The sequence below is a fragment of the Mauremys reevesii genome, linkage group 1, assembly GCF_016161935.1.
Source record: "Mauremys reevesii isolate NIE-2019 linkage group 1, ASM1616193v1, whole genome shotgun sequence".
NCBI classification, from domain to species: domain Eukaryota; kingdom Metazoa; phylum Chordata; order Testudines; family Geoemydidae; genus Mauremys; species Mauremys reevesii.
In genome coordinates, this window is record NC_052623.1 from 253,068,317 (window position 1) to 253,084,586 (window position 16,270).

General features: G+C 42.6%; 1 protein-coding gene across 6 annotated transcripts in view; it reads right to left on the reverse strand.

Annotated features, from left to right (window-relative positions):
- TMTC1 (transmembrane O-mannosyltransferase targeting cadherins 1) overlaps nucleotides 1–16,270 on the reverse strand; it is a 215,859-nt gene that overhangs the window by 26,431 nt on the left and 173,158 nt on the right. For all 6 annotated transcript variants that reach the window (XM_039547592.1, XM_039547608.1, XM_039547599.1 and 3 more), the window contains 2 exons: nucleotides 14,059–14,202; nucleotides 6,877–6,985 (listed from right to left, as the gene is read on the reverse strand). In XM_039547592.1, the coding sequence (XP_039403526.1) occupies nucleotides 6,877–6,985; nucleotides 14,059–14,202 (253 nt within the window). The remainder of the gene's footprint in view (nucleotides 1–6,876; nucleotides 6,986–14,058; nucleotides 14,203–16,270) is intronic.

The following is a 16,270-nucleotide window of genomic DNA, read 5'->3' on the forward strand; positions in this document are numbered from 1 at the left end:
TGGTGTTCCCCACGGGTCAGTCCTAGGACCAATCCTATTCAACTTATTCATAAATGATCTGGAGAAAGGGGTAAACAGTGAGGTGGCAAAGTTTGCAGATGATACTAAACTGCTCAAGATAGTTAAGACCAAAGCAGACTGTGAAGAACTTCAAAAAGATCTCACAAAACTAAGTGATTGGGCAACAAAATGGCAAATGAAATTTAATGTGGATAAATATAAAGTAATGAACATTGGAAAAAATAACCTCAACTATACATACAATATGATGGGGGCTAATTTCGCTACAACTAATCAGGAAAGAGATCTTGGAGTCATCATGGATAGTTCTCTGGAGATGTCCACGCAGTGTACAGCGGCAGTCAAAAAAGGAAACAAGATATTAGGAATCATTAAAAAAGGAATAGCGAATAAGACAAAGAATATCTTATTGCCCTTATATAAGCCAGTAGATTGAGGGACGTGATCATTCCCCTCTATTTGACATTGGTGAGGACTCATCTGGAGTACTGTGTCCAGTTTTGGGCACCACACTACAAGAAGGATGTGGAAAAATTGGAGAGAGTCTAGCGGAGGGCAACAAAAATGATTAGGGGGCTGGAGCACATGACTTATGAGGAGAGGCTGAGGAAACTGGAATTGTTTAGTCTGCAGAAGAGAAGAATGAGGGGGGATTTGATAGCTGCTTTCAACTACCTGAAAGGAGATTCCAAAGAGGATGGATCTAGACTGTTCTCAGTGGTACCAGATGACAGAACAAGGAGTAATGGTCTCAAGTTGCAGTGGGGGAGGTTTAGGTTGGATATTAGGACAAAATTTTTCACTAGGAGGGTGGTGAAGCACTGGAATGGGTTACCTAGGAGGTGGTGGAATCTCCTTCCTTAGAGGTTTTTAAGGTCAGGCTTGACAAAGCCCTGGCTGGGATGATTTAGTTGGGGATTGGTCCTGCTTTGAACAGGGGGTTGGACTAGATGACCTCCTGACGTCCCTTCCGACCCTGATATTCTATGATCCATGGTATGCCCACATCTTGAATATTGAGTACAGATGTGGTCTCCTCATCTCAAAAAAGATATACTGGCATTAGAAAAAGTTCAGAAAAGGGCAACTAAAATGATTAAGGGTTTGGAACGGGTCCCCTATGAGGAGAAATTAAAGAGACTAGGACTTTTCAGCTTGGAAAAGAGGAGACTAGGGGGGGCGGATATGATAGAGGTATAAAAAATCATGAGTGGTGTGGAGAAAGTGAATAAGGAAAAGTTATTTACTTGTTCCCATAATACACCTCTACCCCACTATAACGCGGTCTTGGGGAGCCAAAAATCCCTACCACGTTATAGCTGAAACCCCGTTATATCAGGGTAGGGGTGGCAGGGCTCTGGCGGTGATTTAAAGAGCTCCAGGCTCCAGCCACTGTGGGGAGCCCCAGGCCCTTTAAATTGCCAGCCGAGCCCTGCTGCCACAGCCCCGGGGTAGCAGCAGCAGGGCTCCAGTAGGATTTAAAGGGCTTGGGGCTCCCCACAGCAGCTGGAGCCCCAGACCTTTTAAAGCGCCGCCGGAGCCTCACTGCTACTGCGCTATACGTGAATCCATGTTATATCGGGTTGCGTTATAGTGGGGTAGAGGTGTATAAGAACTAAGGACCACCAAATGAAATTAATGGGCAGCAGGTTTAAAACAAATAAAAGGAAGTTCTTCTTCACACAGCACACAGTCAACCTGTGGAACTCCTTGCCTGAGGAGATTGTGAAGGCTAGGACTATAACAGGGTTTAAAAGAGAACTAGATAAATTAATGGAGGTTAAGTCCATTAATGGCTATTAGCCAGGATGGGTAAGGAATGGTGTCCCTAGCCTCTGTTTGTCAGAGGGTGGAGATGGATGGCAGAGAGAGATCACTTGATCATTACCTGTTAGGTTCACTCCCTCTGGGGCACTTGGCATTGGCCATTGTTGATAGACAGGATACTGGGCTGGATGGACCTTTGGTCTGACCTAGTATGGCCATTCTTATGTTCTTATTGATGAAGATATTGTACAGAACCAGACCCAGAACTGATCCCTCTAGGACCTCTTTTGATGTTCCCTTCCTTGTGCTTGACTGTGAACCATTGATAACTACTCTCTGCAAATGGTTTTCTAACCAGTTATGCACCTACCTTATTGTAGCTCCATCTAGGTTGTATTTCCCTAATATGTTTATGAGAAGGCCAAGCAAGACAGTATCAAAAGCCTTACTAAAGTCAAGATATACTACATCTTCCACTCCCTCTCTATGCACAAGGCTTGTTACCCTGTCTAAGAAGCTATTAGGTTGGTTTGATATGATTTGCTCTTGATAAATCCATGCTGACTGTTACTTATCACCTTATTATCTTCTAGATATTTGCAAATTGATTGCTCAATTGTTTGCTCCATTATCTTTCTGCGTACTGAAGTTAAGCTGACTGGTCTGTAATTCCCCAGGTTGTTCTTATTCCCCCTTTTATAGATTGGCACTATATTTTCCCTTTCCGAGTCCTCTGAAATCTCTCCCATCTTCCATGACTTTTCAAAGATAATCAATAATGGCTCAGATATCTCTTCAGTCAGCTCACTGAGTATTCTAGGATGCATTTCATCAGGCCCTGGTGACTTGAAGACACCTAACTTGTCCAAGTAATTTTTAACTTGTTCTTTCCCTATTTTAGCTTCTGATCCTACCTCATTTTTACTGGCATTCACTATATTAAATGGCCAATCACTACTAACCTTTTCAGTGAAAACTAAAAGAAAAACGTCATTTAGCACTTCTGCCATTTCCACATATTCTTGTTATTGTTTTTCTGCCCTCATTGAGTAATGGACCTACCCTGTCCTTGGCCTTCCTCTTATTTCTAATGTATTTGTAGAATGTTTTCTTGTTACCCTTTATGTCTCTAGCTAGTTTAATCTCATTTTGTGTCTTGGCCCTTCTACTTTTGTCCCTAAATACTTGTGTTATTTGTTTATATTCATCCTTTGTAATTTGATCTAGTTTCCACTTTTTGTAGGACTCTTTTTTGAGTTTCAGATCATTGAAGATCTCCTAGTTAAGCCAGGGTGGTCTCTTGCCATACTTCCTATTTTTCCTATGCAGTGGGATAGTTTGCTCTTGTGTCCATTGAGGGGCTTATCCAAAACACAGTTTCAATGCAACAAACCCACTGTATGTGTTGTGGCAGAGCTCTGACCTTGCCCCCCATGGGTCCTGCGCTTCCAGGCAGTTTATGCTAGCCTCAGTGGCTCCCTGTGACCCTCCACGTAGCCCTTTTCTCTCTAGGGCCAGGGTTACAGTCTACTGAGCCCTTTTCATCTTAGGCCAGCAAGGAGGTTGGTGAGAGAACTCCCACAGTCTCTGTTGTCCCTGGGAGCTTATTTCAGAACAGTTTAGCCTCAAGTCCTGACAGGGGCCTGACTTCCCTTCCCAGGAGATGTTCCTGTAGTGGTGGGTTGGGGGGAACCCGGGCCCGCCCTCTACTCCGGGTTCCGGCCCAGGGACCCTAATGGTAGCAGCTCTTGGCAGCCAACATTTCACTGCCAGTGTTGCTACATTTCCCTGGGCCATTTCCCCACAGGTCTCCTGCTTCTCCCTTCTTCACCCTTACCTTAGGGCTCCCTTACCAATGGTTTGAGGACGTCTCTATTAACCAGCTCTTCAGCCGCACTTCCTCTCCTCTGGCTCCCTGGCTCTCCTCTGCCTGACTGGAGTGAGCTCGTTTTATAGTATCAGCAGGGCCTTAATTAGAGTCAGATGGTCACATTAGCTTAATGGCCTCACCCGACTCTTTGCAGGTTAATTAGAGTCAGGTGTTCTCATTAGCCTGGAGCAGCCCCGGCTCTGGTCAGTCAGGGAACAGAAGACTATTAATCCAGTGGCCAGTATATCTGCCTTCTGCTATTCTGCTGTACCCAGCTGGCCTGGGTCTATCATAGTGTGTATGTGCAAATATATTGCTGATAGAAATCTAAAGGCCATGCCTTGAAATTCCTATCATATCAGACATAATAGAGATTTTCATCTACTTGAACAGATCTGGTAACATTTTACTCTCATCCATAGACGAAAGGAGAAGAAAATAAAATAGCAAAATACATTTTAGCAACTGATATTTATTACAGACAGGGCTGGTAACAGCACATATTAAGACTGCCTGACCCTTCCCATTATAAGACCCTCTTTTTATTTGCTGTTAACTTTCAAACTTTAACCATTTGGGCTGAAATCTTCCATGCTGGATGTCTGCCTCAAGATGATTCTTTTTGGAAAAATTTCAGCTAAAATGGTTCAGATGCTTTCAAGAACAAAACTAGTGAAAAATATATTTTTTGGCCCATGTTAAAAATTTTTGGATGATCTTTTCTTCGAAAAGCTGTAGCACCCCCATGCTTTGTCACAGGGACTTGAAATTTGGCACGGGGTTGCTTTTGTGTCAAGGATGTGCCTTGTGCTGTGCCCAAGAAAATCCTCCCAAATTTGTCCAAGTTATAAGCCTCTGTAAAAACAGTTTGCAGATGCTCACAACATGCTGCTGCTTGTATCTGCAGAGGGCTGAGTAGGACTTTCCCTGCAATTGCAGCTCTGGGCCGCTGTGGGACAGGCTGAGGCAGGGCACTGGAACCGAGAAAAGGGAATTTATATCTCCTGTGCTCTCAGTGATTCCTCCCCCCCCCCCGTCCCGCCCAAGCCCAGGTAATGTGGAGGAGGAAGTTGCCTGATTCAAATGCAGAGAGGACAAGAGCCAATCCTGGGGGAGGGATGCAGGTGGAGTAGATTGGGTCAAAGAGCCTGGAGGAGACATGACTGGAACTGGAGGCTGCCAGGGCAAGGGGAGAGGGGAACAACTGGGTCTGAGAGCTGTGGGGTGGGAGGGAGTGGGGAGTGGCTGGGCAAGAAGGCAGAGGCTGGGATCTGGGGTGTGTGTGTGGAGACTGGGAGCCAGGACACAGGGGAGGATTTTTATAGACTCAGAGATTTTAACACCAGAAGTGACCATTGGATCATCTAGTCTGACCTCAAAGGAGACCAGCACTGGGAGAAAGAGAGGGAAAAGTGAGGGGGAGAGAGGGAGAGAAGAACCAGGAAAGGAGCTGGTGTGGGAGACTAGAACTGGGAACCAATTGGGGAGGAGAGGGGACACTAATGGAGGGAGGGGACAAATCTGATGAGAAGCTTGTGCGGTTGTGGGGGACAGAGCTGGGTCTGACTGGGCAAAGAGACTAGGAGATAGAGCTGGTGGGAAACGGGAGCAGGGGGCACGGAGAGGAGACTGGACGAGCATCCCAGGGAAGGAGACTGGGGCTGGCAATCAGTGAGGATGTGGGGAGGGCAACTGAAGACCTGAGACAGGGGGAAGAGACAGATCAGATAAGAGCCTGGAGGGGGTGAACTGGCCTGGACGGGCAAAGAGACTGGGGACAAGGTCCTGGTGGGTGGGAATGGCTGGGCAAGGCTGGGCAAGGCTAGAGGGAACGGAGCAGACTGGGTCAAGCTCGGAGAGAATGAGCAGCCGAGTCTGTGCCCACTAGAGAACGCTTCCTTCCAGAGAGGAACAGAACCCAAGATTCCTGAGTCTCACCATTCCTCTGCTGTCAGCAAACCTCTGCAAAACCCACTGACAAAGTGTGTGTTTCATTTCCCTCTAGTCTTGGTCCACATAGAGGACAACAATATACTACTGCTATCAGTTACTCCATTAACTCAGATGGCAGAACTCTGTTCTGTGGATCTAAAGTTTCCAACAATGATGATCTAGGTGGGTGTCAATATGATGCCACATGATAGAATTTTTGTTTTTTTTTTTCAGTTTGCTTTAAAAAACAAAACAAAACTTGAAAATTACACACAAAAGGCTCTGTTAAAAGAACATCATTAAGTCCGAAAAGTCAATCACTCAAAAGTCAGGAAATGCCTGAATTAAGGCTGCCCTTTCAACCTTAATTTGGCCCCCTTTTCTGTACGCGTTATGATATAGTCTTTAACTGCACGGTCACAAGCTACTTTTTCCACAGGACCCTGCTTTATTCAGTGCACAGGATGGACCTGTCCTAGGGATGAATGAGGACTGTAGAGAGAAGGAAATTGTTGTCTGTTGGACCCTTGCCTTATTTGTTGCAAAAGTTGGAAGGTGTATGAGGCAGGGGATTGTAGGAAGACAAAGGACAGGCTCATGGTTAAGGCAACCTTAATTCTGGGAGTTCCTAACTTTTGAGTGCTTGACTTTGCAACCTTAATAATGTTCTTTTAAACACCGTTTTTTTTTGTATTGAATGTATTATATAGTTTGCCTATTACCACACTCTAGGTGCACTATGTAATAGATCATGATTTCTCTATAACTTCAATAACTTGGAAAGCTTTCAAATTACATTAGAAGACTTCACATTGTACTATCATAACCTCAAATCAGCTCAATCAAATTACTACCTCAAAGCGGGTTTGCCATACTGAAGTAATTTATTCTAGAATACACCAGCTGTCATACCCAGACAGTCATAGAATTACATTTTTAAAAAATAGATATATGATAGGGATGGGGACAGGTCAGGGATGCAACCCCATGCTCTGGATCTCCCTAAACCTTCAGCTGCCAGAATCTGGGACAGGATGACAGATTTCAAATTTCATTTGAAATTGCCCTGTTCTGTTCATTCCCTCTGAAGCATCTGGCATTGACCACCGTCAGAAGACAGGATGCTGGGCTGGATGGACCATTGGTCTGACCCAGAATGGCCGTTCTTATGTATTGGTGAGAGAGTTTTTATTGTATTCAGAGGAGAATTAGACATGTCAAAAGGTAACATCAATGCATCGTGCACAGAAGGAATTAGCTACCCAAGTCTAAATATTACTGGTTACCTGTTCAGCCAACAGGGAAGCAAGGCTTGAGTAAGCATCTGCAAACTCTGGACCGTATTTAATGGAATCTCTCAATAAGAACACAGCTTCCTCTTTCTTCCCTTGGGACCTGCAAGTCATAAAAGAAACAAAGTTCTTTTAACAACATGTTTAGGTCACCTATTGATTAAATACTTTAAAGAGACTTGAAAGTCCCTGTCTTGTTCTTTTCAACAAAGACTAACTAATTAACTCTGGCTTCTAGCCACAGTCTAGGTAACCAGAATCTCCCGAGGCAATATAGAATTCCATAGCCTCTCTGTCAGCGGGAGGAGAAGAAGTGAAGAACTGAAGTTATTGGTTACACGGTAAGTTTGTACCTTGGCACCTTCAGATTCCTTGTATGGATTTCTATAGCTTTCTGGGAAATATACAAGTTCAACACAAAGATTCTTCTCCGCCTACAGCACTTCTCTATATATTTGGAGTGCGGGGAGGCAGGGGAGAAGGGGGGAGATGACCCGTACATGCTGCCTTTAGTAGGGCCTGTTTTCACAGTTATTGCTGACATCAACTGGACAACCTACCAGGAAACTCTGAGTGATTTGAGAAGAGATAAGAGAATCCCTTTAAGAAATGGAAATATAGGGTCTCACCTCTGCAGCAGCCCTTCACTGGCAACTCTTGCAGCATTCCAGCTCTGGAGCTGGCAGGGAGGGGCATGAGAGCTTGCTGAGCTCCGCTGGTAATTCCCCTTTTGATAGGTGTGGAGTAAACCAAATACAGCATGATGTTTTGTTAATTTGTGCTGGTTCCCCTTCCATGGTATAAAACCGCCTTCTTCTCTCTTTAGGTGGGGTGGCCAGGGAAGGTTCTAGAACCAGCCATGATTGAGGAAGGCACGCAAAACACGACTTTGACTCTTCAGGAGTCAGCTCTCTAAGGGCCAACGGGCCAGTGAGGCCATGTGGTAGAGGGGAGGCAAGAGACATCCACTCAGATATCCTTTACATCATGTGTATGTCTCAAGATCTTTAGGTTAAGGGAACTCAACCTCTGGTTTCTTCTGTGGGAGCAGAAAATCTGCCCACTATGGACAAAAATATTCCCGGAAATTCTGAGAGTTTCAACTCACAGCGTCTCCGCTCTCTGATGCAGGTTATTCTCATATAAGGGAGTTTGGAGCCAACAGGATTTTCCTTAATGGATCAGGCATTTGGCTCCATTACTGTGGTGGTCGGCTTACAGTGGTGGCCATTATCTGATGCTTCAGATGAAGGCAAAACAGGTAAGTCATAATGCACATAGCCAACTCTGCAGTACTCTACATGGCATGAAAACATTTCACCCTGTCTACACAGTGATCAGCACGTGCCATATTCTCAGCTTGCAAAACTACAAACATAATTGTTTATAAAATTATGGATCTCCAGCCACATTTGTCTTTAATTCTGGAGCCTATGAAGAGGACAAATTTGTGAAACTCTGACTCATCCAGCAGAACCCTGGTCATGAGTTAGATATAAGTCAAAGGCAAGCTAATGAAAATTTCATCAGAGCACAATGCACTCCCCTGACATGGGATTCTCCCACAGAAGCCATTAGGAAGTCACTTGCCTTATGGGAAGAAATGTCTAGGGTTAGAACAGTGGGCTGCTAGTCAGGACTCTTGGGATCTATTCCCATGTCTGTCGCTGACTCACCTGGAATAGGTCACCTATGGAAAACCTCTCTCTGCTTCTGTTTTCCACAAAATGGGGACAATAAAACATATATACTCCATAAGGGCTTTACGAACCTTAAAGCTGTTTGTGCTTTGAGATCCTTAGATAAAAATGTGTTATATGGGCACAGTGTCACAATTTAATTAAACAACGTATACATTTTAAGTGGAATATATTTTCATGTTTTTGATGACCCAGTATCACTAACTCCATTCTCAAGCATCTTGACCATTGCTGGGCTGGGGAGAGTCCCTGACTCTGCTCCTAGGAAGGGAATGGCCAGAGATGGTTGTGGAAAGCCTAATGTGGTGAGCTCCAGTTGCAGTGGAGGGGTTTACTATATTTCTCGCCTTGGAAAAGGGAGCAGTTTCCCTGGGTGAGTGGCTATGGATGTTTATATGGACTGAGCAAACAAGCTTTTTTTGTGTTGGGTGCACAAAGTAATATGAACATCATAGCCTTTGAAAAGAAACAAAGGACTCTGAAGTATGGGAAATATGTGAAAAGCTTGCAACTTTAGCCTTGGATTTCATCTGGGCGACATGGCCAAGAAACCAGATCTTGTTTATAAGGTGCACATTTCAGCTGACAGTATTTGTGGATTTTCAGATTTTTTCCCCCTTCTAGTTATATAACTGAGAGAATATTTTCCCTGTGCTTTAAGTTAAGTAAAAACAGTTGGGCTAGTCTTTTCCTTCTTACAGCAGTACTCAATCTAAATTACCCAAATAAGCAAAAACAAATAAAGAACCACTTTCCCTCTTACTAATTAAAGGCTAGGTAGTTTGTCAATTTAGAAAACTTTTGGATTCTTTGGCTGGAGTTTCGTGACACATTTATATAAATTGAAAACAGATGACTGCTTTGTAAAGTTATCAACAGTTTGGCAGGAATGTAGGAAATGCCAGATACAGAAATAAAAGGATTAAGTGATCCACTCGACAGCAGTAAAAGTCCCCATTAACCACAAGCATGCACTTCTAATTACTCTTTTTTTTTTTTGAATAGCCCTTTTTTGTTTGAGCCCCGAACAATGTGTCTCCTTAAAGGGGAGGAGGAAAAGATTACAAAATCTTTTTGTTGTGACAGACTGAATTATATTAAAAGAACAGATACAACAACCTCTAACAGGGCTCAACCCTGCAGGATGCAGAGTACTCTGGCTCCGATGTAGCCAAGAATTTACACATGCTTAACTTTAAGCACATGAGTAGAAAGTCAATGATGTCTTGAAATGCTTTCCTGGATCAGAGCCAAAGTGCTCAGCCTCTTACAGGATGGAGGCCATACAAGTTTTTTACTTTTAAAAATGATCTTTTTAATCTCATATTGTATGCTGCAAAGGGAGGATTTTTTTATATGCTTATTTTCTATGCATTCGTAATCTATCATGGCAAAAGCCAGATGAATGGACACCTTCACTGCTATACAGAGAGGGTGAAATTCATCCCACGCAGCGGCCGAGGTACCACTTAAGTCCCTAAGATGGAGGGTAAGTGATTCATAGGGCTTTGTGAGGGGTCTCTGCACTGGGATAAATTTCACTGTCAGAGAAAAGAATAGCATAGGGTTTGGTCTTCTATAGCACTTTTTACTTTCAAAATATCCCAAATGACTTTATAAAGTAAAGCATTAGATACTGGTAGAACAATGTCTGCACAAACACTGGATCCATTGTCTGCTCAGTAGGGGCTCACACACAACCTTAACAGAGTAACCGGTTTTCCTCAATAGAAAATTTACCAGCCAAGCCACAGGGGTTTTCCTCTTCTCACCAACAAAATGCCACAGAATCTTTTAACTTCTACTTGTATAGCTACCAAAAGCCAGGAGAAAGGATCTTGGTTTAGCATCATAAGCAAAAGACATTTACTGTCTCTGGCTGTCTTCATCTGTAAATAAATAACTAAACAAATTGGACGATGTATGTTAAAATGAATATGGACAACTTACTCCTTTGGCATCCATCTACAATAGAGAATCTTCCTGTTTCCAGTTTTAATATAGAGACATTTTTCTGAAAGGGGTAAAACTATGTACGCAGTACTGCAGCCAACAAGTGATATATGAGACTTGGTTCAAGAAGCATGGTTATAATGTCAGCACTATGTATAATGTGGAGTTTCAAATCAGAGACCTTACCCAAACTCTGGACTGATGTCCCTAACATGTAGCAGCATTTGGTTTGGTTGTTTGGTGGGTAGGGGAAATGTTTTAGTCTCCAAAAGGTATTAATATTGCAAAGTTTCTGATGAGTTTTACTTTTCCATGATACTCTCTGCCTCTTTCAGACAAACACACAGGGCTATTTCAGCACATTCACACTTATGCCCCATAGTCTGAATCTGAGAAGTTCAGAAGAGAGGGCAGACTGACATCTCTCCCTCCTCAGGATAGGTGGTCTTGTCAAACCTGAGCTAAATCATTGCAATAACTGTACTAGACATCTTGTATGCTCCTCTATGTACTGTGTAGTCTGACCTGGGAATAAACATTAGATTTCAGTTAACAGGCCTCAAGGCATTCAATCTTTTCTTTGAAAGTGTAGCCATAACATACTTACAGTGCACAGAGTATGGAAGTGTTTATTAGACAGAAGTGCCATACTGCCTGTTATAAATCCTTACATTTGAAGGGATGCAGCAAAGAGGACTATCTCTCCTATTCTTCCTGCTGCAACAAAATCAGGTTATGTGTGCACATGTGTGTTCATGCATATTCACTTCTCTGATATATTTACCAAATTGTATATCCTTTTTTATCTGAATTCTTCATAAAATCTGTATAAGAAATTCTGGTATGAATAATCCATATTATTCTGATTTTTCAAGTTAAATCTCACCAGTTCTGAATCCATAGACACGAGTTAAATATTTACATAATGCAGAGCTTTAAAAGAAATATTAAACCCAAAGGAAGAGGCATTTTGAGCTACAAAAGGATGGGGATGTGATTTTTCATTGGAGGGGAGTCTATTAGTGATTGCTTTTTTACTGAGAAAACTGTTTGCACGGTTTAGCTATCCTCTGTCTGATATTTATACAAGGCAAGAAAATAATGCCATTCAAGTTTCTTTTAGAGTATGTAAACAAAGCCAGGGGTTCATTAACTCATTGATATCATGCAGTGCTTCCTGTGAAAATTCATCTTCTGGCCAAAACGGAAAATGGAAAGTTTTTTTTTTTAAATGGGACTACTGTGAAAAACCAAAAGATTCCATCTTGTGGATTCCAAAACAAATTTACTCAAGCCCAGGTCACTAGGAACAGCTGTCTGGATAGACAGGTTATTTCCAAAGGGGAAGGGGAGGCAGATTCCCACATGTTAACAGCAAATTTATTCCTCCAAAATGCTGAAGTTCCCTTTTCTCAAAACTCCAGCGGGAGCGCAATCTAATGAAGTGCACAGCAGGATTCCTCCAGAACAAGTAGATATAAACGCAAGGAACTTTGCAGAATTGACTCCAACTTCCCCCAGAATCATTTTTCAAATGTCCTAGTGGAAATAATACTATTAACGGCCATGTTTTAAATATTGCACGCCGGGTTCTCCATTGATTTTCCCTGGTGTAGTCATTTATGCCTGTGCAAAATGGGCACAAAATGTTATCAAATCTGAATTCTCCATTACACCAATGGCAGAGTTTTGTACTCACTTTGCACAGGTTTAAATGTCTGTACTTTGTGCAAGGCAGCAGAGAATCAGTCTGTGTATCTAAGTTCAACTTTATTACAGGCTGCAATATCTCTAAGGCTATGGTCTTAGTTATAATTGTCTTTTTATAACACTTCTTAACCTGAAGGATTCAAAAGCACTTTACAGAACTCACACAGCCACTGCTTTAAAGCAGCTGCCTTTGGGATGGAACACAGCACCTGTTTAACAGCCGCATTGTCCAATGGTTTTTAAGAGGGGACGTGAACCACAACAGAAAGAATGTAATTACCCATGTTAGAACTTGGTCAGGATATAGGAGATAATGGGCTGACGTAGGGCATTTGAGGGGGGGGCAAATGTGGCTTTATGCACCCCCTTGATCTTAGAGGCTGATTTGTGCTTCTGTATGTTAGGATGTTTAGGAATGGTCCCCACTAATTGGGGATCAGAGAAGTTCAGGAGCACTTCAGCCAACTGTAATGAATAATGCAAGAACGTTGGATCAAATGCCTTTTGGATCAAATTTGTGCTTTGTATGGTTTGATATAATATTGACCTATTCTTTTATTTCTCAGGAATGACTTGTTCTCCATATATCAGTCCAAACCAATAGCACTGACTGGTAAGGTTATCATAGTGAATTCTCCATTACCAATAACGTGTAGCACCACGGTACAAGGCAGAATTTACGTACTGTAGCCTTTTGTTACCTTTGATACAGAGCCTTATTCAAAGCAACATTTAGAACAGTACAGCTAAAGTAAGTTTTGGTAAGATGATGTTGTTTTGTAACCAACCCAATACTAAGGCCAGGTCTACACTAGAAAAGGTTTGCTGGTATAGCTATACTGGCAAACCCTCATACAGTAGATGCAACTTACGCAGGGGAAAAAATAATGCTTTTGCCACTATAGTTTATACTGGTTCTCCAAGTGACACAAGCTATTTGACAAAAGCGCTTTTCTGCTAGTATAAACAACAGTTACACTAGAGCTTTTGCTGGTATAGAGATGCTGTTAAAAAAGAGTCACACTATTAACTGACATTACTATATTAGCAAAAGTTTCTAGTGTTGGCCTCTTTGTTCTTAGCCTATGTTCTAATGTAAAACATAACAAGGGGCCAGACCCTGAGCTGTGGCTGAGGAGCATTTGGTGCAACAAATGGGGCAAAAAAATGGCCTTAAGCCAACTTTGCTCCCTTGATTCTGGACCCCCAGTTCCCTGGTGCAATTTAGAACAGCCTAAGGGCTGTATTAAGTTGTACAAGCAGCTGATAGCCCTACTGAGCTGCCCCAGCAGCCAAGGATGTCCCAACCATGCCTCCTCTCATCAGTCATGTCCCCCACAACTTGCTGACCACAAGGATGGGAGTGGGGGGACTGAGTGACATACAGATCACTACTCTCACTCTTTGTCACCAGAGGATCCTGCCGATGGATGGAGACACTGGGTTTCCAGCACCTCTAGGCCAGCAGGCTGGTGTAAAGGCATCTTAACGGGGCTGAGGATCTGGCCTAATATCGCTAACTTACTTTCTTTGGCTAGCTTCTTTGCAAGACTGTCTGAGCCAAAGTGGCGTGTCTTCCCAAAAAGTAAACTCGCAGCTAGCAAAAGAAAGTAACGAAGAGCACATCAGAACCAAAAAACAGCCACCACCCCTGCCCTAAAACCCAAAGAGGTCCTGCCTGCCGGTGAGAACTTAACATCACTCTTCACTACCATTGGGTAGACAATCTGCTGCTGTAACAGGGCAGTAGGGAGAGCAGGGGGGGAAGTATTTTAATTTTATTGAAGCCATTTGACCTCAATGTTCAACTTACTTGAGCAGATTTCCAAGATTGAAGAGAGCTCGATTATGCTGTGGGTTTAACTGAAGAGCTCTTCTGTAGTATTCCTTTGCTTCCACCAAGTCTTTGGTCAACGTGCCGAGGTTGTTCAGGGCACTCGCATGACGAGGATACAATCTGGGAAAGGGGACATTTCAAATCAAAGTCATTCAGATACTGACAAACAAAGCTATCAGCTTTAATACTCTCTCTTCCCAACACCAGATGAGGCTATTGCAGTTATTCTTCTTTCTGTACGTGAAAATAAACCTCTGAACCATGCTGATGTATTTCTCCTCCCCTGCAGCAGCTGAGAAAGAGTTGGGAGTCTTGGACCAAAAACATCATGTGTGAGATAGTCATTCTAAAGAAGGGATGGGGCGAAATGAGCTCAGCCTCCAGAGAAAAATGCAAATCAGACCTATTCTTATAGATCTCCTGGCAGTTGGGGTGAAGGAGGATGTTTATTACGTAGCTTGTAATAAACTAAGCTAGCAGAAGACAGAGTGGTTACATCTGGTCAAAATTTTTCTGACACATTTTTTTCCATCAAATTGAAATTTCCATGGGAAACATTCGTTTCTGATTTTTTTTCCCCATTTGTTTCCATCAAAAACCCAAAAAAACCCTTTCTAACATTTTTCCATTTTCACCAATAAGTTGAAATAAAATTCCAGGACAATCTCAAAACAAAACACTTCACTGAAGTCATTTCCCACTTACAAAATCAGCTGTAGAAGAACATTATCCAGACAAAACAAAATGATCAAACTTTGGAAATACGCTTTTACAGTTGCCTGTGAGTATGAATTCTCCTTAACATCTAGTTAATATATAAACTGAATGGTAAAATATTAGTGGTTCAAAATAGAGCCTTAACTCAGCCTTTCTGTGTTGCAATAATATTGCACAACATGTCAAATTCATCTGTGGTGTAATTCCACTGAATTCACAGCAGTTTGTGGACCAACACTAATCTCAACTCTCAATTGAAATTGGGCTCCTAAGTCAGTATTTTGGTTTGTTTGTTTCCCTAAAAAGTGAGAAATAAGTGGTCAAAAGTGAGGGATCTGAAATGCAGGTTCCTAGAGAGAGAAGATGATGGTGTAAATTTATTATCATTATTATTATTATTATTATTATTATTATTATTATGATGAAATAAACAAATACTCAGAGGCCCCAATCAACTTCAGGGCCCTATTGTGCTGCGCACGGTGCTTCCAGATAGTTTTTTCCTCTCTCTTTAGCCTCTCATCTCTGACTGCTTTTTCTGCCTACCTCCTCTCACCTTTTTGTCTGAATTCATAAGAATTTTATTTGGGAGCTTTAATCCAGATAAACTGAAGTTTAGTTTAAACAATGCGCAGCTGCTTCTCCAGCCCTGCCCTCTCTAGTTCCTTCGCAACTGATTTTGCTAGTGGGGTATCACTTATGAACCAGGTTTTCATATTTCAAGTTCCCAAATAGAGGACGCTGCTGGAGGGAGGGTGAGCGGGAAAGGAGAAGGTACAGCAGTACCATACCATGCCACCATTACTTCTGCGCTGCTGCTGGCAGTGGTGCTGCCTTCAGATCTGGGTGGCTTGCCAGCAGACACTGCTCTCCAGCCACCCAGCTCAAAATCACAGACATTTGTTCATGTTTCAAAAATTCTCCTGGATGGAGATCAGAGAACCCCAAAAGATATCATATCAGGGAAAACCCGGACATATGGTAACCCTGTTATGAACCCTAAGGAGGAAGGATGGTCCAAGGGTGAGGATGCTGGCCTGGGACCCAGCTCAAATTCTAAGTTCCACCACAGACTTCCAACATGACCTTGGGCACAGTGGTTAGTCTCTTTGTGACTCAGTTCCCTATCTGTAAAATAAGGGTAATACTACTCTCTAACTTCACAGGAGTGCTGTGAAGATAAATACATTAAAGATGTAGGTGCTCAGATACCATAGTAATGGGGGCCATATAGTGCCTTAGATAAACAGAATGCTAACAAAGTTTAAAACTTTATCTGGGAATTTCCCTATTTTTCTCCCCATGTTTTCTCACAATGTCATGAATGACAGCCCAGGGATTTTCTTTTCTTAAGTACCAGGAACATTTTTGTATTTTGTCACTGATTTTTACACCAGTCTTTTTCTGAGTCTGTGGCATATGAACAGTTCTGGCAAGGGGCCTGTTTGTGGGAGGATCTGGAAAGGTATGA